This window comes from Lycium ferocissimum, chromosome 10, assembly GCF_029784015.1.
Source record: "Lycium ferocissimum isolate CSIRO_LF1 chromosome 10, AGI_CSIRO_Lferr_CH_V1, whole genome shotgun sequence".
NCBI classification, from domain to species: domain Eukaryota; kingdom Viridiplantae; phylum Streptophyta; class Magnoliopsida; order Solanales; family Solanaceae; genus Lycium; species Lycium ferocissimum.
The window spans coordinates 15,437,274-15,461,576 of NC_081351.1; the positions used below are offsets into that span (position 1 = coordinate 15,437,274).

General features: G+C 36.1%; 1 protein-coding gene and 1 non-coding gene across 2 annotated transcripts; one reads left to right on the forward strand and one right to left on the reverse strand.

Annotated features, from left to right (window-relative positions):
- Positions 1 to 11,224: 11,224 nt before the first annotated feature.
- On the forward strand, positions 11,225 to 22,534 carry LOC132035135 (ABSCISIC ACID-INSENSITIVE 5-like protein 2). Its single transcript, XM_059425439.1, has 6 exons — positions 11,225 to 11,402; positions 13,107 to 13,304; positions 14,247 to 14,518; positions 21,833 to 21,904; positions 22,039 to 22,068; positions 22,202 to 22,534. The coding sequence occupies exons 2-6, from the start codon at positions 13,148 to 13,150 to the stop codon at positions 22,280 to 22,282; spliced, it is 612 nt and encodes a 203-aa protein (XP_059281422.1). The 5' UTR covers positions 11,225 to 11,402; positions 13,107 to 13,147; the 3' UTR covers positions 22,283 to 22,534.
- On the reverse strand, positions 11,485 to 11,590 carry LOC132035636 (U6 spliceosomal RNA). Its single transcript, XR_009409363.1, has one exon. It is a non-coding gene; the product is annotated as a U6 spliceosomal RNA (small nuclear RNA).
- Positions 22,535 to 24,303: the final 1,769 nt, after the last annotated feature.

The following is a 24,303-nucleotide window of genomic DNA, read 5'->3' on the forward strand; positions in this document are numbered from 1 at the left end:
CCCAAATTTTCATAACCTAAATTAGTCTTCAATAATTAGTGCTTATAAGTTGATGGAAATATGATGAAAGTGTGATTAAAGATGTATTTCTCGATATATAGGTTCGGGTGAAGAGTAAGCATCGGTGTAAGGAATTCTTTAAGTGGTGGCTTGACGGATAAGGTATGTAAGGTGTTCGTTTCCCTCTTTCTTTGGCACGAATCCAACTAGAATATAAACACAAGCGTTCCATAACAAATCCACTCTATTCCCATGCTTTGTATTTCAAATCTTAATGTCTTGTTATTTTATTGATTCTTGAAATATTATTTTACTTGTCATCATCGATTACTTTTTTGGACTCGATACGAATTCCATAAGTTATTCGGAGGCTACGGACCTTATGTCACTCCGAAAGGCCAAGGTCAGATCATTGACTTCTCATGCATGGTATATATATATAAATGTATTGCACTATTTTACTACACCGTGCCGCGCTATAGTCGGCCGGGCATGGCGCGTAGATGCGCACACCACTGCAGTGGGCATGTTATGATATTGCCCCGGACGCGGGCTAATGATGATAACACCGAGCCTTAATGGCCGGGCATGATTTTACACATATAACACCGAGCCTTAATGGCCGGGCATGATTTTACACATATAACACCGAGCCTTACAGCCTGGCATGGATACTATCTGTTACGTGTGTATATATATATATATATATATATATATATATATATATAATAAGCATACAAATTATTTTATATAAGCATACAAATGATTTTATCATGCATTGTATCTCATGCTACTTCCAGATGTTCAGTTTTCTTTTGCCCTTATTAATGTTACTTATATCTTAATTATGTTGTTACTCGCCTGCCTTACATACTCAGTACTTTTATCCGTACTGACATCTCATTGCACGGGATGCTGCATTTCATGCTGTAGGCTCTGACAGAGTTATCGAGGAGCAACCACAGTAGGATTTTCCAGCTTCAGCGGTGTTAGCAAGTGCCACTACTCCGTGCTTGCTATCTTTTGGTACTTTTCTGTTAGTATAATATATGTTCATATGTATACTCTTAGAGGCTCATGGACATAGTGGGATATGTAAATATTATGTATGGCCTTGTTGGACTTGTTTTGGGTTCTTGATATTTTCTGGTGGCCTTACCGGCTTTATGATATACGTTATGTAGTGCCGACCTTGTCGGTCCGCATATGTACATATGTGTTGAATTATCGGATATTTCTGTGTTGGGCCTTTTCTGCGTGCAGGTGTTCTTTGAGTTATGGTATGTGATGTTCAAAGTAACTGTTAAGTCAGGTGATTTTCGGCCTACGGGCCGGAGCCCGTCATACTCCTCGTTGGGGGTGTGACACTAATAAAGAGAGTAAAGGTGTGACACTAATAAAGAGAGTCTTTACTGTAGGAAGTGAAGGGGATGTAAGTGTTGTAGATCTGGTTGATGATATTTGTGGGAAGTTCAAATTGGAGATCAAGATGACCCCAATGTCTGTTCTTGATAATGTGCTTTAGTTTTAAGGTTGAATGATTTTTAGATAGGGAGCCTCTATTTGTTCTCTAATGGTTTTATTATTGGAAAACCACTTATCATCTCAGACTGATGTGTTCCCCTGTGCCAATGGTCCAAGAAATTCATTTTTTGAAATTTTCCATAGCTTTTGTAGTGTTTTTCCCGATGTAGGAATCAGCAGGATTAGCAGTATAGTTAGAGTTATTTCTTCTAGCTTATATAAAGGGTTTTAGCCTAGAGGCTATTTTGTTCTTGTGAGCTCTCCAAATGAGGCTAGAAAGGAGTGGGTGATTTTTTGCAATAATATTGGTACATCCCGAATTTGATACGCTCAAATGACACTAGTTCATAGCATAAAGCGGACGCTGTCAAATATAGTAACCCAACTAGGTTGGGGTCGAATCCCATAAGGAATATGGTATGAAAAGTTTACTAAACGAGTATTAGACTAATCTTGCGGTCCTGGTGTATTCCAGAAAAAGGGTTTTATAAGAGTTTTGGTTTGTGGACTAATTTAGAGTGACTAGTAATTGAGTTGTAAATATATGGGTAAAAAGAACCAAGGTTGTGTCCCCATCAGATAAAGTGTATGATCATGGGTCTTGATCTTGATATACTTCTAATGGATCGTTGTATGAATGCACTTAATCTCTATGTGAATCTAGACTATTTCCCAATAAGAAAAGATTATTTATTTCTATGCTTTTCCCAAAGATAAGAAAGTATGCATGAAGAACGGTTAATTATGCCAAGTAAATTCCTCTTATTCCTAAGTGAATTTATTAAACAAGGTTTAAAGCATTGAGTTCTTATTATTTGTTCTTACCAAACCCTAGTTATTTTCCCAAATAAACCAAAGTTTATGGCGTTAGCTAATGTTTGCAACCACTAACTATATGATTAAAATGAAGAACAAATAAACCCTAACAATCCATTATGCGTATATCAATCATAATCCCAATCACAAACACCCATCCTTGGGTTCACAATCTTAGTAAAGGTGTTTAGCTACTCATGGCAACGAATAAACAATAAAAGATTGAAGAATTCATAATTTCTTACTTTTGATGAAAAGAGAAATTAATAATACTTGAATTGATGTTGAAAGCTCCAAAAATAATAGAGTATTCAATGCTCTAAGTCAAGAGTCAAAGCATAACAGATGATCATAAATAAAACCCTATATTGGACTATTTATAGGTTTCAAAAACATAAAAAATACATAATTGCACTTTAGTCCCTGACGGCACCAATTACGGTCCGTAATTCAAATTACAGACCGTAATTCATTTTGCGGTTTGGCTTTCCTGCTGAGACTTGGGCAAAAGCACCATCAAGTTTTAAGGCCCGTAATTCATTTTACGGTCAGTAATCCACTGACCGTAATTCTTCATCTCCAAAACTTGTCTCTCTGCCTCATGACATATCAATTTTTACGTTTTGAATTACGGTCCATAATTTGAATACGGACTGTAACAGTTGTCCATAAAATTTGATATTCTTTTCTGCACATTCTGTTTAAGCTTATCCTTCATTACGCTCCAAGATTACGGACCGTAATGCAAATTACGGCCAGTAATTCTTCACAAAGGCAAATTCTGCAACTTTATAATTTTTGTCCTTTAAATGCTTATCTACTTGCAAAAAACTAAAAACGACACTGACTTGCTTAAAAACAAGTAAAACTTACGGTCAAAAAGCATCAAATGTGCCATAATTTTACGGCACATCACATCCCAGTTCCCCTTATTATTTAGGCATATTGATCTTGTCCCAGTTGAAGAGGTGAACCTTTCTTTTTTTAGCAATAGTACCCAGATGAAATTTCTTTGGATTATATCTATTTGTGTCCTAGTAGGAGTTAGAAGAAGGTTTAGTTGCATAGGGTGAACACGAATGGCATTTAAAACTATCTGGGCAAGGGTGTGCCTCCCCGCTAAGGATAGTATCTTGGCTTTCCAACCTTTAAGTCTTTATTCATTCTATCAATAATGTATGGGTAGTCAGAATTTTAAGGATATCTGTTGGTTATGGGGAAGCCAAGATATTTTCCAAAATTGTTGGATGCATTTATGTTTAGTAAGGTAGGGATGTTGTTGACGGTAGTACGAGGGACATTTTTAGAGGAGAAGAATTTTAACTTGTGGAAGTTAATTTATTGGCCAGATTGCACTTTCAAACTGTTAAAAGTGTTAATGGTAGAGTTGGAGCTTTTAATGCTTGCCTGTGTAAGTAGGACTGGGTCATCAAAAAATATTAGGTGGGGTAGGAAGGGTTCTTGTTAGTTGATTTGGATAGGCTGCCAATTGCAAATGTCCACCTGATGCTCTATTCTCCTAGATAGGGATTGCATACAGATAATAAAGATGTATGGGGAGAAAGGATCTCCACGTCTGATTCCTTTAGTTGGTTCAAAGTGATATATAAGAGTGACATTGATAATGTGATCAGTGGTTGTAGTAGTTATGTAGTTCATTATCAAGTAAATGAGAGTGGGTGGAAAGTTAAGGTCTTTTAAGGAGCTATAGATGAAAGGCCACTCAAGTTTGTCAAAAGTTTTTTCTAGATCAATTTGGATAATCATTTTGCTTTTCCCATCAGGGTGTTGTTTTTTAAAGAAGTGAACAACTTCTTGTACTATAATAGCATTATCAGTCGATCTTTTTGTAGAAATGAGGCTACATTAGGTGGGTTGATGATCTTATCAAGGTAGGTTCTGATCCAGGATTTTAGTAATTGTTTTATATTATGTGTTACAGAGGATGATGGTCTGTAATAGGTAATGTTAGTAGGGTGCTTAGTCTTAGGGACAAGGGTGACTAAAGTCTTGTTGAGATCCGAATCAATCCTTAGTTTATCAAAAGCATAAAAACAAAGGTTGCTTATACTACTTTTGGTGTCAGGCCAGAATTTTTGGAAGAAGATAGGGTGCAGCACCCATCTGACCCATGAAACTTTAGGGGTTTGAAGGATTTAGCTTTATCTATCTCTTTTGGGTCAACCGCTTGTTTGAAGGATTTGATAGCTTTATCTATCTCACTTGGGTCAACTGTTTGGTAAGGTTCCTATGGTCATATGAGTTGAGGGTGTGAATAGAATCGGTGTGGTTGAGAAGTGGCAAACTACATTGAATTTGTCCAATGAAATAGGCATCTTTAAAGTGGTTATAGATGATACTAGCAATGTCCTTCACATTGTAGTTCCAGTTACTGCATTATTCATTACTTCATGGACATTAGGGCAGTTTGGTAGTTATTGTTCTTTAGTGCTGATTTACAATGTTTTTAAAATCTAGATGACTCAGTCATATGGTATCAAATCTAAACCTATGGGTGGGTTTGACAATAGGTTTGTCAGTATTTAAAAAGATTGGGCTGTGGTCAGAATGGGTACGAGGTAGGAGAGTCACAGTCATGTCCGGGTATTGTTGTAACTAGTCAGAGTTTACTAAAAAGTGATCTAAACATTCTAGAATAATGTGGGCCCTATTTTTCTTTTATTGGTCGAACTAAATTTGTTGCCTATAAAACCTAATTGTATCATGTCGATATTAGCTAGACATATGAGGAAAGCATTAGTTCTTCTGTTTTTACTGGGTTTCCTCCAAATTTTTCATTAGCCCCAGTCACTTCATTAAAATTTTGGCGATTAGCAAATAATGTATTGGCATAAACAAGGGAAATCAACCATTTGGAGCCAGCTGGACTAACCTGTCATTTTCATGGATCTCTTGATTGGTGATGGTGATGGGATCTATTTTTGGCTCCTCGCTCTTCCACAATAGTGCGCCTCCACTTCAGAATCCATCGACTTCAATCTCAAAAAGGTCAGTAAAATTTACGTTGCTCCCAAACGCACACGCAAGTATACGTGGTCGTACAAGTAATATAGACTGTTAAGTCCAGATATCGATCCCACAGAGACTTAGATTCTCTTTGTTAAACTAATTCAAATTCGGATGAAACTATTCAAGAAAGTGAAAATCAAGATGTTTGTTGAACTAAACTACAATCGAAAAGTAAACAATTTGTGATGGGTGTTTGTTGAATCGGGAATATCTTGACAAAGATTGTAAGAATTATCGAGATGAGAGAAAGATCTAGGGTCATGGCTTTCGACAATCCGGTTGATCTTCGACAATTTCACCTATCTTATTTCTGGGTTACTAGTTGACGAGTTAATTATGCTTTATGATATTCTCTCGAACTACTCACATGGCTTTGTAGATATGTTACTGTAACGCCTATATCTCTATGGTCATTAGAGGTAACAAGAACGCATTTATTTCTCCGTATTCAACTAAGTAGGGCTAAAGGGTATATCTCTATCCTCAGTAGCGAATCGATTAAATCGAACAAACTCTATTTATTCTTATTACGTACGTGAATTCCCTTTCTCAAGTTCAATTCGCGCACCACAGATAGTGTCTAACTATTGGCCAGATAATCAAACAATTAAGATCAAGAATAAATAAGCAACCCAAAATATGAAAAATCAATAGATAATAATTGTCATCAAATCAACCTTCAAGTCTTTCGCCTGACCCTAGAAGTAAGAAGTTTAGCTACTCATGATTCGATCATAGACAAAAGAATTCATGAATAATCTAGGGTTGAAAAAGATGAAAAATAAAATAAACCTAGAGAGAGAAAAAGAGAACGGTGGCTTACAAATCCTTGAATAAATCCCAGCACACGTTCTCAGCAACATAAAACGTCTATATATAGTCTAGGGTAAAAATAAAATATAAGGAGACCAAATCCTAGTCGAATCGGGAGAACCGCGCAGAGTTCCGCTTTCCTTCCGCGATGCGGAAGAAAAGCACAATGTTCTGAGGCCTCCCGCTTTCCTTCCGCGATGCGGAAGGATAGCGCAAGCCTGGTTCCGCTTTTCTTCCGCTATGCGGATGAAAAGCGAGACCTTCAGTTCAATTTTTTTTTCCTTTTAATTCATCACTTGTGGTCTTCGACTCGTCACCTCGTGTAATCATCATATGCTCCAAAATCAATCACTTTTAGCCCGGTTTTCCATCGTTTGTCTTCATCGTACCTATACACATGAAATATAACGACATAAGTTCAAATACGACAATTTCATCATAGATTAAGCGACAAAAGTCATAAGAGTAGGATGTAAAATGACACAAAACATGATATTTGTGCCAAATATCACTAGATCCCTAATTTCCTGATGATCCTGCATTCTCATCTCTGTCAGGCAAATATTAAAGGGATTTTACTGACCGACCACGAGCGGTCGGTAAATTTTTAGTTTAAAAAAAAGAAACTTTCGGTGGTCGACTTTTTGAAAGAAAAAAATTATTTTCCTACGGAGGTTGATTTTGATTTTAATTAAAAAAAAATTGGTCTTAAACTGACGGTCCTAGGTCGGTTTTTTCAATCTTTTTTTGGAGATCGTTTTTTAGTAGTGAATGTTCTTGAATATCTTTAAAAAATCCAGTTATTTCAATGTGATTGAATGTTACCATATGAAATAAATATGTGGAATATACTATAAATGTGCCACATTTACTCATATTAGGATAACATTCAATGTTTGGTCGCTTACATGTCTCTCTAGGTTTCAAACTCTTTCTGTCTCTCCCTGACACATGTCTATAATTTATAAGCATGTGCTTACCGTAGCCATAGTTGGGCAACTATTCCCAAGGTTGGCAACTGTCGACATGACCTTTAGCAAGGTTATCCCCCACGGTTGACCCTTGACCTCTAGGCCTTCAGGCTACTCTTTGTCTCTTCTCCTTGTAAAAGGTCACACTTGAATTGTGCCTGCAGTTCACTCCAGGATTTCGTAATTCCCTTCCTATGTCCCTTGTGAAAACATGGTTTTACGGATGGGAAACCTAGCCAGGGTTAGCCAACAATGTTCTCACTAGAATCTATCATGCTTCAATCGTGCCCACGGTTCAACCCATGGTCTCATATTTCACTCAGTTTCAACTTGGCCAGTTTTCTTTTAAGTTTAGGCACATGATCACTTTTCTTGGTGACTTCCATGTTATGTTGTGATCCTATCTCAAATAATGATTGCATCGATTATCTAATAAAATCTTGTCTCAGCTTTGAGTTAGAGGGAATCACTCATGCTTATAGAATAGTGTCACAATGTACTCAGCCTCTTTTGGGCCCCTCTATTTTTCATAATTCAGGATGAGGTTTGGTATGTGATGAGCGGATAGGGCTAGGATGACTTTCTTCCTCCCAAGGTATATGTTGAGGCACCACTTCTATTCCGTGGTAGTTAGACTTTTATTTCTTATTTTAATTTCTTTAGTCAAGAATTGTTGCAAGTGTTTTGTATTATTCTTTGGTATGGAGGCTCCATGGATAAGTTATGTTGGGGGAGTGTAGGCACATATGATTTTTTTTTTTTTTTAATTTCATCATTTATAATATGAAATGTGTCATGTATGGTTTTGAATTTGAAAATGCATACGATTTTCAAAAAGGCTTTCACAGTTATTATGGTTTCATGCATACCGTCGGAGTGCATCACATGAGTTTGATTCGATCGGGTCGAGTACTATGTGGGGTGCTAATGTTACACCTCGGAAAAATTTCCCGTTAACGTACAGTGAATAGACTAACGAAGGGCACGATATATACGATGTTTTGATAAATAAGAAATAACATTTGATGATTCTAAATGAGATTTCAAAGACATGTGAGGTAGGAGACGGAAGTTGTTAAGGAAAGCAAGGTATAGGTTGTATGTCGGGCAAGATTAACGAGTATCGAATTAATGATGGCTTAATGATGTTTTGGGAGAAGATTTATAATGTCCCTTAGATTGTTAATGAGGTATTAAACGAGTGTCAAGAAGGTTCCATAAGGATTGGAGATCAAACGAACGACGGAGATCATTTCAGGGAAATGGGGTTATACGACCGACTTATACGGTCCGTATAACATTATACGGTCCATATAAGGGTCCGTATAACACCCAGCAGAGATGATGTTTGCCTGGTGGTGAACCACGACCACTTATACGGGCCGTGTAATGTTATACGGACCGTATAAGTGTCCGTGGGAAGTCCCGACGGGCCGAGTTAAGTTCAATTATATAAATGTGATCCCACTTCACTAATTTCATTTCCCACACTTCTTCATCTCCCTCAAGACTTCTAGAGGGTTCCACACACTTCTTCCATAAGAACTCAAGAGAGATTCAAGATCAACTTCATCAAACCAAGAGAGTTAAGTGTAAGAAGCTCACTAGAGTTCATCCAAGCCAAGGAATTCCTATGGAAGTGAACTAGGGTTTTAGTGCAAGAGAAGTATCTCCACTCAAGGCTTATTCCTACACTATCTAAGGTAAGTTTTATGATCTTTCCATGTTGTTTAGGGTAATGAGAGGTTGAAAGACTTAGATGATGGAAGGAGATAGAAAATGGGTCACAAAGATGAGAATAATGAGATTGTGAATAGTAGTTTGGAATGAGTCATGAATATTGATATGTTGTGATTGTAAATATGTTATGAATGACATTTAGAACATGGGATAAGCATTATATGTGAGAGAACGTAATAGTGAACTATGACCATGATTATGGAGAAATTGAAGTGAAGTTGAGAAATGTGGATAATGTAGATGAATGATGATTGTTGCCTATAATATTGTGAATGTTGTTATTGATGTTTGGGAGTCGATATGTGATATAAGGAAAGTTGTATAAACAAAGGAAATGCTGCCCAATTTTCTCTAGCCTTAGTAAGCATGTTTTTATAATCGATTAACTAATGTTAATATAAACTTTCTTAAAGGTAGAAACGCGAGCATCGAAGGAGAACGATCAAACGATAGAATAGCTAAACGAAAGAGGTATGTCAGGCTAGTCCCTTCTTTCTAAGGCATGACTCCTATGGCATGAATTCTCCTATATTTCCATGACTTTCCTACGCATCGAAAACTATGTGTCTATGGTTATAAAGAGCTTTTCATAAGATAAAGAAAAGAGATACGATATGAGTATGATGATGATGACTATGAGTTGAGCCTAAAAGTCTAAAGCTCATGATATGCTAATTCCATAAAGTTCTTACTATGGATACGATATGATGTTTCTACAATCTAATGACCCTAAGTATAGTTCCATTGATGCTTTTCCTTGTGTGCACTCACCTTAAATGTTAGTCCCTCCAAGGTGAGATATAACGATTATGATTACTCCATAACGTAGTCGGGGTTCACGACCTCATGTCACCCCGACATAGCCACGGTTACCTTCAAGCTTTAATGTATGATTAATGATGAATGTATGATGATGCTAAGTTATGATAAGGTTATGATATGCCTATGAGATGTGTGATAATGATAAGTTTATGTTGACTATATGACGATACGATTCCACCGTGCCTAGTTGGCCGGGCATGTCACCGCGAAGGCGGGCTGCATACGATTCCACCATGCCTAAATGGCCGGGCATGTCACCTTTGGGGAGCTGCTATGTTTACACCGAGCCTAAAAGGCGGGCATGACACCACTAGTGGGCGGCATATGATGGTTACCCGGACGCGGGTTAACGATGATGATATATATATGATACGATGATGTATGCGCTATGATGATACATGTACTATGATTATATATGATATATGTATGAAATGTATCCACCCTTAAAAGTTACGCAGGTTATATCTTCATCGTATGTCTTATGATTTCTCTATTATGTTCATTTCATTCATACCTTACATACTCAGTACAATGTTCGTACTGACGTCCGTTTTCTTTGGACGCTGTGTTCATGCCCACAGGTAGGCAGGGAGGTGATCCAGACTCGTAGGAGCTACTAGCAGATTTTGAGAGCACCCCATTATTCCAGAGGTGCCATTGATTATTCTTTTGTGTATATATATGTTTTGGGCATGACGGGGTCCTGTTCCGTCCATATGTCTAGTACTCTAGTAGAGGCTCGTAGATGCGCCCGTGTGGGTAGTATGGTCTCACGATGTCCTTATTGTATGTACATTATTTTGATAGCCGAAGGGCTTATGTATATAAAGGTAATTATGTTTCGAAGCGAAAAATGATTTTTCCTATGATGAGTATAAGATTAATGAATGAACGCTTGATGAGTACGATGGGTAATGGTATGAGCGGTGCTCGGTGGTTAGCCCCGGGTACCCGTCATGGCCCCTAGTCGGATCGTGACGACCCCTAGTCACATAGATTTGGATTGTGATAATGTCCAAGTATACCTACGACGTCGTTGCCCTCAAGTGAACCTTTCGTTTAGAAGTCATTCCCTTTTTGCTCTAGGTCACACATTTACATTTCATTTCGGTCTGATTGTGTCGTCTAGACATATAAAAATCACTATTAGTATAAATCACTAGTATAATTTACCCTGCGAACACCAATAGAAAAACATATATATTTATAGCCAATTATCAATCATCGAGGATGACGTTTAAAACATCTACTTATAACATACGAAGCTCCTATAATGCCTGCTAGTTTTATCTTTGCCAAAGAAACTAATGGTACTAAGTAGCATAATCAGCTTAAAGAAATATAAAAAATTAAACTTTTGTTCAAAAAATAATTAGGAGCTAATTAGTGACGGAGGTTCCAATGACTAACTACTTCAAAAGAGTACAAATTAGGGATTGAAACGCACTTAATTTCGGTGAAAAATGTTGGCAAGTGTCATGGACGTATCTACAAATAATCCCCTTAACTTCTTTAACTCTTCTTCTATATTTTATTCTCTTTTTTATTTCTCTTCGTGTATCTTTTGCTTCCTGTGACAATGATAAAATGAACATTTTTTATGTCTAAAAGTTTTCTAATTCACAGCAAATCTTGTTGAATTTTTTCCTGCAAAGGAAGCTATTGGAGTTCAGCTTTCATCTTAAAGTATGTGACTTGCCTCCCATCTTTTTCACATGCAAGTCCTCTTTTCTTTATTTTTTAATGGTGATTGGTTCTGTTTCAATTTAAAGTTAGGCTCTAAAGATTCTCGACTTGTGCTTGCCATCCTTGCACAAGGATCATACTAATCTTTCCTATATCGCTATAATTTTTTCAAATGTCCTCGAAGGGACTTAAAAGTTGAATCAAATGAAGATTCGACTTGTCAAATTTCCATTTTTTATGTTAATTTTTTTTTTTTTTTTTTTGCCTTTTTATGTCAATTATTTACCCCTTCTCTCCCAGAATGAGAGATCGATGATAAGCTTTTTATCATCCTACCATCAAGGCTCAAGCAACTATTTTTTGGAAAATTTTCTTAGTAAAACAATTAAGCAAGTGAAGGCATTGGGTACCGATAATTTAAATCGGAATTGAACTCGATGTTGGTATAGCTAGAAAAAGTTGTAGGATGACTTAACAATCGGGAATGAAAAAGTTTTATTTTTATTTTTTTAAAACGATACTCATGATCTGAGTCGATTTCTTGTATTTTAACTATTTTAATAGGTATTTATAATCTTTCACCAGCTCAACTATCGATTAACTTTATTTATTAATATCTTTTTATAATGGAACTCATGCTCTGCATCGATTTACTTGTATTTTAACTATTTTAATAGGTATCTATTATCTTTCACTGGCTTAACTATCGATTAACTTTATTTATCAATGCCTCTACTAATCAATGCCTCTACTAATAAGAAGAAATTATCCAGTGAATTTCAGTAGGTCAACCTTACCTTTATTCCTGCATGGCCACTTTCCTCTCTCTTTATTGTTTCTTCTTCTACAATACAATTTTGGATTTTGCGACTACAAATTTTATAGCTCTTGCCATAAAATAATAGTGGTGCGAATGTATCTATTTATTACTTCTTGAATAACAAAACTCATCCTTCCTGGCATCAAACTATTTTTCAATATACTTTTTTACTAAGAGCCTGTTTGGAATGGCTTATTTTAAGTGTTTTTTTTTTTTTAGCTTTTAAGCTCTTTTTTACCTTTTGTGGTGTTTGAAAAAAAATTAAAAGTGTTGTTAAACACTTACTTTTAGGCTAAAAAGTACAAAAATAAGCTAAAAACTAAAAATTGAATATTAACAACTTATGACTTTTAACTTTTAGCTTATAAGCTATTTTTAAAAAAGTCAATCCAAACACCCTATAAATAAATAATCAAGTGAAGGGATTGGGTACGGATAATTTAAGTCGGAGTCAAACTCACTGCTAATTAATAAAATCACTCCTAATTAATCTCCTAATGCTAGAAAAGGTTGTACTCCTTCTGGTCCAATTTACTTGTCTTGGTTTTAACGCCCTTAAAAATAGTTAACTAAAAGAGTAATTTGATCAAATTATCCTCATTTTGTCTTTGTTCTCGATTTAATAATGCTTTCTTTTCTTCACCACATTTATTGAGTAAGAGGAAAAGTGAAAACTAGTAACTAATTATATCTTAATTTTCTAAAATAACAACTATTTTGGATCAGTTATTTTTAGTAAGAACAACAAATACTTTGAAACCGAGGGAGTACTATTTTGTTTCGATTTTCATTCATGTTTTGAACCAGTTGTGTGTATTTTAACTATTTTACTTTTGTTTTTTATTGATAGATGAAATTTAAGACTTACTCCTTTTACTTTGCAGAGTGTTGATTATTGTACTGTTAATTTAGAAGAATCACCAAAATGCAAGGAGGACCTTCAGATTACCTTTCAATTTCTTCATCAAGCAGGAAGGAAAGAAATTATGGGTCTATGAATTTAGATGGCATGCTCCACAATTTTTGGGACACTGAAGGAAATCAAGTTATGCCCAATTCAAATCAAGATACTCCTATAGAAGGTAAATTAAATGTGTAACGACATTTTCACTTTATCATTTTTTAAACACATCACTCCTATTTTATCGCACGTGACATGAACATTTATTTGTTCATATGAATGGTATCGTTACTATTTAGAAAGTAAAATAATTTTGTTAGTGTAATTTTTAAAACACTTTAATTTACTCCCTCATATTAATTTATGTGGAATCTTTTGAATTTCGAGTTTCAAATGAGTTTTTATTTGACAACAATATTTTCATATGCATTTTAAATATTTTAAAATATTAATTTATTGTGACTTATATTACTTCCTATTTAGGTTCCAAATATATAAATCGAAAAGGCTCATAAATGCCCCTAACATATAAAAAAAACTCGTAAATTCCCTCCTTCCACCTTTGGGTCTAACAATACCCCCTCCTTCTACCTCTTAGTTTAAAAATACCCCTCTTTCAACCTTTTGGGTGTAAAAATACTCCTAAGCTTTGTTTTTGGGCTCAAACATACCCCTCAAACTAACAGGTTTGACTCTTTTAAATACCCTCCAGCCATGTGGCTTTTAAAAGAGTCACATTTGACCGGTTAATTTGAGAGGTATACTTGAGTCCTAAAATAAACCTTAATTAAGGGTATTTTTAGACTCAAAAGGTCGAATGCGAGGTATTGTTAGACCTAAAGGTGGAAGGAGGGTATCAATGACCCTTTTTGTATAAGTCGGGATATTTATGAGTCTTTTCCGTAAATTTTATTTGAACAAACTAAGAGATTCTATCTCCAAATTCATGGTCAAACTTAAGAAAATTGACTCTCGAAATTCGCGCCATATTATTATTTGAACTCACATATAGTCTCTTTGTTCCACTTTAACTATCGCTTAACTCTTTTCACGCTCACTGAGAAAATAATAAATGACATGAGAGATGAAATAATGCAACTTTTTCACGGAAATATTTGACCAGGACAACATTTAAGTTATGTTGCTGAAAATGGCATGGGAGGTGATCATATCCTTGAACAAGTTACTGTTGATTTCAATGTGCACCATCCTTCAGATCAAATTGCTACAAATGAAAATGAAATACCCAACAGTGCATCAGATGTTAGTGAACCACCAAGCAGTGGGAGAAGAAGAAGAAGGTCATCATATGACGATCAAGCATTAACGGAGAAGAGACAACGTCGAATGATTAAGAACAGAGAATCTGCTGCAAGATCCAGAGCTAGAAAGGAGGTTAGTATAATTTTCCATCTCCAAATTAAATTTTACTTTCTAGATTTTAGAAGTGGATATGGTTTAGTGATCAATGAAGTGGAATAAGATTCGGGAGATCTGAGATTGAATTTCAATAAAAACAAATTTAAGTTAGGTGATTTCTTTCCATGTGTTCCAAGTCTTGGTAAATAGAGTTACATAATAACTGTGATGGTTAGGGGCGGAGCCAAGTGTATAGAAGGGGGTTCATCCGAACCACCTTCGACAAAAAATTACACTACATAAATGAGGTCAAATTATTTTTTATGTATATACAGTATATATTGAATCCCCTTAGCTTCTTAGTGTGCTTACTTTTTTTATATTCTGAATTCCTTATTGAAAATTCTAGCTCCTCCAGTGGTGATGGTTACGACCTAAGATAATGATTCCCAAATTATCGGCTAAACGTAGATCCTATAACTAGGTTGTTTAATTATGAGTTGACCTTTTACCAATTACTTTCGGCGTCATTCTTGACATATTTTTCCCAAAATTATTCTGGCATGCGTGCGCGACTAATTCAATTGCTCCAATCATCAAATTCAATGCGAAAATCTCCCTAATTCGATTTCTTTCACCTTGTTGGCTTCCTAACCATCAAAAATCAATAGCATTCAAGAATTTTTAATAGCTAAAATATTCAAAGGAAATTTAAAATGGAAAATAAGTGCCATTCAAGTGAGAAATTGTAGAGAATTATAGCAGAAGAAAAATTAAAATTTGGGGAGACCTTCTGCTAGCCCAAGATCCTTAACTAAGATTAAAAGATTCAACTAAAGAAGAGGAAGGTATGAAAAGGAAGAATGTTGACTTGACTTGAATGGTATTGAATTGGGTTTGTATTGGGTTAGTTACAAATGACTAGGGTCGCCGCCTATTTATACTTGTATAGGGATGGTTCTTAATACTATTCTAGATACAGCTATGAAAAATCTAGTTGCTCTAGAACATCTATGTCACACCCTAATTTCCGTTAGGGCGTGATGGGCACCCGACCCTTATTTAGGGCCGAGCGAACCCGCGGACTCACATAATAGTCATACTCACGCTGACTCTCAAATCATGACACAATTATACATAACAAAAATTTATCGAAGAATAATATGCTTTTTGCTTTTCTCAAATCAAATAAAATCTTGCGTTAAAGATATGAAACTTATAACACAACGCATAATAATATACCGGCTTACATAGCCATTTACATAACCGACATCTAACACCCACAACACACCGCAAAGTCTCTAACCCGAACATGAAACCATAACATGATAATCGACTCGGCAAAGCACTCCGGAAGAAATGGAGCTAGCTAATCCGTGAAACGTCTTCTACTAAAATCTTGACTCACACAGGTGTACACACGCGGCATGAAACGCGGCCCCCCGAAGAAAGGGGTCGACGAAATATGTACCGAATATGTAAAAGCGGTAAACACAAAAGCGGATCATACGGAAATAAGGAGGACGAGAAAAGTAGTGCGAAGAACCGGAACTCATAAAACTTGCCTTGAACGTAAATCATGCTTTTCAAAATCATTAATGGACCGAGTATCATATTTAAAGAAATCATCATGAACATATGCATACATAACATGCCCCGCCCTCTAGTGAGGGACGCGGTAAGTAAAATCATCATGTATATATATGTAACGTGCCCCGCCCTCTAGTGAGGGACGCGGTGAAAGGAATCATCATATGCCATCCGGCCACCTCCCGTCATCACATCATCATCATAAGTATATATATATGTATATAACATGCCCCGCCCCTACGAGTGAGGGACGCGGTGAACAATGCGGTGGAATTGCACGAATACATACCCCGGCCCGGGACGCAAGTGAAAGATGTAATAGCGCCCCCTCGCACGAGCGAGTAGTGAGAAACCACATGCAACATAAAATATACAATGTTTGCCAAGACTCGAAAGAACAATCCAGACGATAGATCATTTAAAGGAAGTCAGACAATAGCCATAGGTCATACCTTTCGAAGTTGCGACGAGTTATGTCAAAGACAAAACCTTTGGGATCGTTTGTACATGGCAAAATATATCATAGAACTCAATGGAATAATCAAAATGATCACTTTTTAACAATCGGAAGTTAGTCAAAAGTCGTACTTGCATAACGCTCAAAATAAGTCAATTAAGTCAACATGGAAAAATCTCGGAAATTGGGGGCCCACCTCGGGTCAAGTCGAGGTGGCGTATGTAAAATCATGAACATTAGGCTTTATGGAGCCACCTATTAAAATCTCAAGGTAATTCGGTTCCATTTGTGAGAGTTATAAATGTTTAAGCTATTTTTCCAACAAAACATAAAGTATCTAATTCAATTCTTTTGAATGAAAAGGGCCAAATCTAAGCTCGGATTCCTAGGAGTAGAGTCGCCCCCAAGGCTCGTATCAAAACCTATTATGCCTAGGACATGCCAAGAGAACAAAAGGTGAAGCTTTACATACCTTATTCGCCTTTCTCGCTCGTCCAAACTCAAGTCCCGTTTTCTCCAAAATCTACAAAGGGTCATAGTTACCAAACATTACTATAAGCTTTTAGGAGTTGAATCTTGAAGTAACACTTGTCTTACAGAAATTTTGGCAGCATTTCCCCTGTAAATGCGCCATCCCCGAGTCCAACTCGGCCAAAAATTACAACAACAAATCCGAGAATTTAACTCGGCCAAACTATCAACAACAATGCCAACCATCATATCTCCAACTTCAACAATTTATTCAAAATACATTCCAACATTAGTAGCTCCTTTTACATAATCAAACAACATTTCATTTATATCCAATTCACAATTGTTCACACATTCAAATACTAATCCGAAACCATTCAACAATATTCTAGAACACTTCGACAACCCGCACAATATTTCAAACGGTTCAACCAACACATACACTACCCAAATTCCTTCAAATCCAACAAGAATAATTACAACACATTTTCTTTCCTCCAAATTCATAAACTACACCAACATTCTACATATTAGCAACATTATTCCTACAATTATAAGAAACCATACTAATGTCATATTAACTTCTTCCATAATCCGCAAACGATTACAACTTTATTTCAAGCCATTAAATCTTCATTTAACAACATGAAATCCACAACACAACAACAATCAAAATACTAAATAAAATTAGCTCATCATACCCCACCAAAACAGCCCCCTATACGGCTACCACATCAACACCGACAAACGAATTTATATCGCTATTTCTTCCGTCCTAATCCGTTAAATCTTTAAATAAACTTGTTAACAATGAAAAGGAACCTTCATATTACCTTAAGTAGGCAGCCACCATGTTATCACTCTCCTCCTTGGTTGATTTTTAGCTCAAAGTGAAGACAACGCAGCGTACAACACTTTTCCCTTCATGGGCTTCGGGATTCGGCGCTCGGATTTTGGTCAAAATTGGTTTTTCTTCTCCAAGGCCTTTTTTCTCTATCTCTCCAGAATTTTCTGGTTGTTCCAGGTCTTAAAATGAGGAGGGAAGGGATGAAATATCACTTAAATAACATGGGTCATGGGCCTAACCCGGTTGGGCCCGAGTTGGGCCTAGCCCACTGACCTTTCGACCTTAAAACGTTCATATCTCCTTGTACCGACGTCACCTGGGAACCCACGACCTATGGTTGGAAAGCTAATTCAATTATCTACAACTTCTATTTCTCGGTATTTTTCCAAATTCCAAACTTATAATACCGTTTTTGCCCCTGAAAGTCAGGTCACCCGAAAACGTTTTCTTAAAAATATTCGTTTGGAGGGCTTCCACTTTGATTTGACCCAAGGGTCCTTCATGAGTTGTGTTTAACTTTACATATGTGATTCATATAACTTTTCACATGTTCCAAAAAAAAAAAAAAAAAAATCTTAACGTGTGGGCCCCACCTCAGCTTACAAATAATCCGACGTTCAAAAATACGGGATATAACAATCTAGATATTATTCTAGATACAAAAAGATCTAGATAATTATATCCTCTACCACAATTATCTAAGTGTCTAAAATTTCTAGAAATTTCCTAAATATCAAAGATATTATAGTATAACTTTCTAGAAACTCTTCTAAATATCTATGATATTTATTCTTTCAAAAAAATAACTTTAATTTTTCACACTCCCCCTTAAAGTAATTTTTTGGAAGCTATCCCAAACTTGTCTCGAAAGAACTCAGACAAAGCTTTTGGGTGTGTCTTGGTGAAGGTCTGACTCCTCTTGCTTCTTCAAATGAGGAAGGTCTTACGTCATTAATTGGTCCGGCAAAGAAATACGAATACGTATTGACAAAATTTTCATCTCTGTAGCGGGCTAGCTTCAAAATGTCTTTTTGTAGCCTTTGTGAACCACATAAATAATCTTCTTGCTGAGTTTCATGTTCTTTGAGTTCTTAGCTTCTCAGCAGATGTATTATCTGAAAAAACACATGTGATAGGTAAGTACTGAACTCCAGGGTTTGAGATTTTAGGATTCGCTCCTTTCGACGCAGCTCCATAGTACAAGGAGACTTCATAAATATGACATCCCGAGAAATGACGAAATGATGAGTTTTCGGGTTCATGCATTCCCAACACTTTTTCCTTTCGTCATATCCTACAAAGATGCATTTTCTTGCCTTAGCATCCAACTTGATAATCTAGGATATGAACATAACATATAGAGCCAAAACTCTTAGATACTTAACGCTTGGCTTCTCCCCAAACATCAATCCATAAGGTGACTTCATGTTGTTCGGAAAAAAGTAGCATCGTATTAGTTACACATGCCGCACATTTCATAACTCTTTTATGTCTCTGTTAAGTGCCGAATCTTCCTTTCAGCTGCTCCATTTTGTTGTGGTATATCACTACATGCGAGTTCTCTTTTAATGCCAGTTGATGACAAAAAGAGAGAAATTCCACAGAAGTGAATTCACCTCCATTATCCATTCGCAACCGCCTTATCCTTGAACCAAGCTCGACTTCAACTATTTTTTTGAATTTCATAAACTTATTGAAGACTTCTGACTTGTGCTTCACAAAATAAACCCACGTGAATCTAGTAAAATTATCAATAAAAGTCAGCATGTGAGTCGGCGAACGAAGGAATTCTTATTGGCCCCATCAAATTAGTGTGAACTTGTTTTAGTGGAACACTGCACCTTAACAAGGATATGTCAAGTAGAAGTCGGTGTGACTTTCTGTATTGGCATCCTTCATAAACCTCTCCTCCACCAAAAAAAAAAAAAAAATTAAATTAGGCGACCCTTTTACTAGATTCAATTTCACCATGGCTTTCAATTTATCCATGCCAAGCTGCTCAAGTCTAGCATGCCATAGATGGGTATTATCATTGCTACTCATCTTCTCAACATATGGATTAGCGGCTGATGATAACATATAAGTCATCAACTCTCTTACCAATATGAATGATATCCGCCTTGACTTTCTTGATATTTCGCAGGTACTTCACGTCATCTAGGCCAAATAGTAGATAGCATCTAGCATCCACAGCATTTGTAACTGAAAATAAATTTTTCTTTATACTTGGAACATGAAAGACACTATTGAGAGTGGCAGGGCGTCCTTGCTTCTTGTTGATGACAACAGTGCCTTCCTTCTCCACACCATGGACTGAATTATACTTCATGACCATTGCATTCATGAAAGGTGGAAAATTTAGACTGATCTCCAGTAAGATGGTGCCCACATCATAAATCAACGATCCAGTCTCTTTCAAAATTGATGGAAGTCATGGCATCTATTCCTCGTGTATCAACTACAAGGAATTTTCCTTAGTCTTCTTCTTCTTCAGGAGCTTTCTCGATTTGAGCCATGTTGCTTTCCTTGGCTCGACAAATTTTTTATTTTATTTTTTTATGTGCCCTACTTCACCACATCGGCAACATTTAATAGTCTTCTTACAATAATTATTATAAGACTATTCCTTCTGTCTTGGCGAGCTTAAACCTTCTTGGAATTCAGAATAAGCCATCAGTCTTGAACCACTTTGCTTTTGCCTTTATTTAAAATTCCTCTTGTTAGCTACAAGAATGTTTTCTTCCGCTTCTTTGCTCGATACGCCAGCCATCTATTTCGCTAGTAGCTCCTGTGATGACAATAGATTCTCAAACTCGAAAAGATGTTCGTTGAACCCATCCTTAAATTGATGTAACAAAAGAGATATATCGATCACACTTCAAACCACGATGATAATTCTTCTCATTCGTACTTCAGAGATAGCCTTTTCTGGACTCAATAACGAAATTTCTTAACATAAGTTCTTAATCTTTAAAAAGTACTCGGCAATAGAAAGAGTACCTTGAGCGGTGTTCTCTAATTAATTCTCCAATATCTGTAGCCGGCTTCATCGTTCTTGTTGAACAACCGATTGAAGGTCCTCATATTTCATGAGCTAATTTGCACCTTATAATACGATCAAAAAAAATTTGAGAGATAGACCTCTTTACGATGAATTCCTCTTTCACATTAATCTGCTTTCACTTCTTGTATGCGCTGTTATTTTTGAATCCGTCGGCAGGAGGACTTGTGTTACTCCCATTAACAACATTCCACAAATCCTTGCAAACAAGGTATGATTCCATACATGTCTTCCCTAACTTGTAATTGGACTGGTTCAACAATTTCATTCCCAGTCCATTAACAGGACGTACTGCTCAAATCCATCTACCTAGCGAAACCAATTGAATCTATCACTAACTCGATCTTGAAATAAAATCCAGAAGCCATGGCTATGGCTCTGACACCATGTAGAGAAATATAGCAGAATAAAAATTAAAATTTGGGAAGACCTTCTGCTAGCCCAAGATCGTTAACTAAGATAAGAAGATTCAACGAAATAAGAGGAAGCTATGGATAGGAAGAAGGTTTACTTGAATTAAATTGAATGGTATTGAATTGGGTTTGTATTAGATTGATTACAAATGACTAGGGTCACCCCTATTTATACTTCTGCAGGGATGGTTCTAGATACTATTCTAGATACATCTACAAAAAATCTAGTTGCTCTTATCTTCTACCACTACTCTAGAACATCTAGTTATTATTTTTAGATTCAAAAAGAACTAGATAATTCTACTACAATTATCTAAGTGTCTACAATTTCTACACATTTCCAAAATATCAAAGATATTACAATATAACTTTCTATACTCTTCTAAATATCTATGATATTTATTCTTTCAAAAAATTAAATTAAATTCTTCATAGAAATTGTTTTTTTTTCTTTTCTAAACCCAAACTTATCTAGTACTACTTGATTAGAGTAAACTTTGCTATGATGCAGGCATATACAGCAGAATTGGAGGTAGAGCTCGATCGAATGAGAGAAGAGAATGACAGGCTCAAGTTACTTGTGGTAAGCTGAAAGATAAAAATCACATCCATAAAATTGGATTTTTTTTTTTTTTTTTTTTGGGGGGGGGGGGGGGGGTGTTTTATGTAATACACATAGCACCTTTAATTTTAATTTACTTTTTTTTTTCTTAAAAGGCTCAAGTTGCAACAAAAAGAAAAGAAGAGGTATGACTATTTCCTATATAAAATATGCTTAAGATTAGCTTTATATGATTATTTTAAAGTAGTTAGAGTATTTATTTTATTATTTATTTACAGCTATCTTGTAATTGTTCATATATATGTGTGTGTGATGTAGGAGGAGAAAAAGAATCAACCAACAAAAGCTCAATGGATGGCTGACAAACTGAGAACACTTAGAAGGATGTCAAGTGTTTAATGGCGATCATAGCTTTTATCATATGATGAATGCTTGCTTACTTACAAGGATTACTGTGATGTACTAGTTAATAGTGTCTCTTTGATACTAGTCTTTGTTGTGCATGTAAGTTAAAGGATTTTAAAAGGATTACTGTGATGTACTAGTTAATATATAGTGTCTCTTTGATACTAACCGTTGCTGTGCATGTATGTATGTTATTGCCTTACCTATGGATTTAGTGGCGGAGCCATATGAATAAATTGAACAGGATTAAAAAATATGTTTTACTTCATTTCATTTTGTGTGATGTTATTTGATTGAGCATAGAATTTAAGAAGGTATTTTCTTTTTGAAATTTGTAAACTGAAGCAAGTTATATATGTTTGTGTGGCTATAAATTATCTTATTAAGGATAAAATGAAAAAATAATTTCTAAATAAAAATATATCATTTTTTTAATAATGAAAGTGTATCGCATAAATTGGAAAAGAGAAAGTATTAGAATAGAATACTAGTATGTGAATACCTGTGCAAAGGAAGGAGCTAAGCAAGACTACTATGATCATCCCATGTTTTTTGACGTTCCTCCCTTGTTTGTTTTGCCAACCTTCAAGCTAGACAAGGAAGAAACTTGCTTTACTAGAATTTTCAAGGATATATGTAACTCTAACCGTCCACTGCCTCTGATAGTAACTTGTTCATGTTTTGTTACTGTGTAAATGCTGTCACTAAATTGCCCCTTCTAGTAGGAAACAGTGAAACTGCCTCTAATGATACTTATGCAGGATCTAGAACCACAAATGGTACTACTGATGGTGCCGTTAGTAAATTAAGGGTGTACTCCGTAGGAAGGAAAATGTTTTCTTGAAAAATGTTTTTAGGAAAATAAACGGGTTTCTTACTTATTGTTTGTGTTCAGTACGTAAGAAAAAATATTATTTTAAAAGTATTTACTTATGATTAAGACAAATACTATGGGAGGTGGGTGAGGGTAGGGGTTTGGAGTGGTGGGGATGGGGGGTTACGAGGATGTGGGGTGAAGATGCATTTTTTTTTTGCGCGGATTGCCCTTCATTTGGGGTGATCTTTAATTTTTGCCCTTCAAATTGGTGGTCTTTAAGTTTTGCCCTTCGCCTAATACACTGAGGCCGTGGGTTCAAACCCCAGCTCAGTAAAAAAAAAAAAAAAAATCGCAAGGCAGATGTTTGGATTCACAAGGCAGAATTTTGCAAAATTCTACCTTAAGGCAGAGTTAGAAGGGCAAAAGTTAAAGACCACCAATTTGGGAGGCAAACTCTACCTTGCGATTTTTTTTAAAATTCTTCACTGAGCGGGGGTTCGAATCCGAAACCAAGGAATTTTTAGCCAAGGGCGAAAGTTAAAGACCACCAATTTGAGGGGCAAGAATTAAAGACCACCCCCAGCGAAGGGCAATCCTGCAAATTGCCCGTGAAGATGAGGTGTGTTGTAGGGTGGGGAGGATACAATCCAATAATCAATGTAGAATGCTCTTTGTTGAAATTGTTTTCCATACTTCCACTAGGGAAGTTATTTTCCTCATTTTTAAGCAACTTATTTTTCTATAAAAATATTTTTTTAAAAATTTGACCAACAAACTATTAAAAAATTGAAAAGTATTTTTCTCTGTACCGAACATACACTAAGTAGTACTAATAGCACTACCTTTTGTACAAATGCTTGATATATTTCCCAATCAAGATAGCTTGTACTCGTGGATTCCAAATCTGGACCACTCTTCTATCTCTTGAGATTCATCATCTTCTGAGTTTGTTACTCTATGGTTATGGCGTCACTGCACTAGGTGAGAGTGTAGAAGGCGCGATTAAAGTGAAGTCAGACCAGAGAAGTTGAGTATTACCTTTGAAGGTGGATCTAAGCTGGAAATCGATGAGTTTAGCTCTATCGCCTCTGGGGAGGTTTTTCATCTCTGTCACACTTGATTTGTTCTCTGAAGAAGGTCCGGCGGAGTTGAAAATTTCGAGAAAGTGGAAAATATTTAGGGAAAATTCGATCGATAT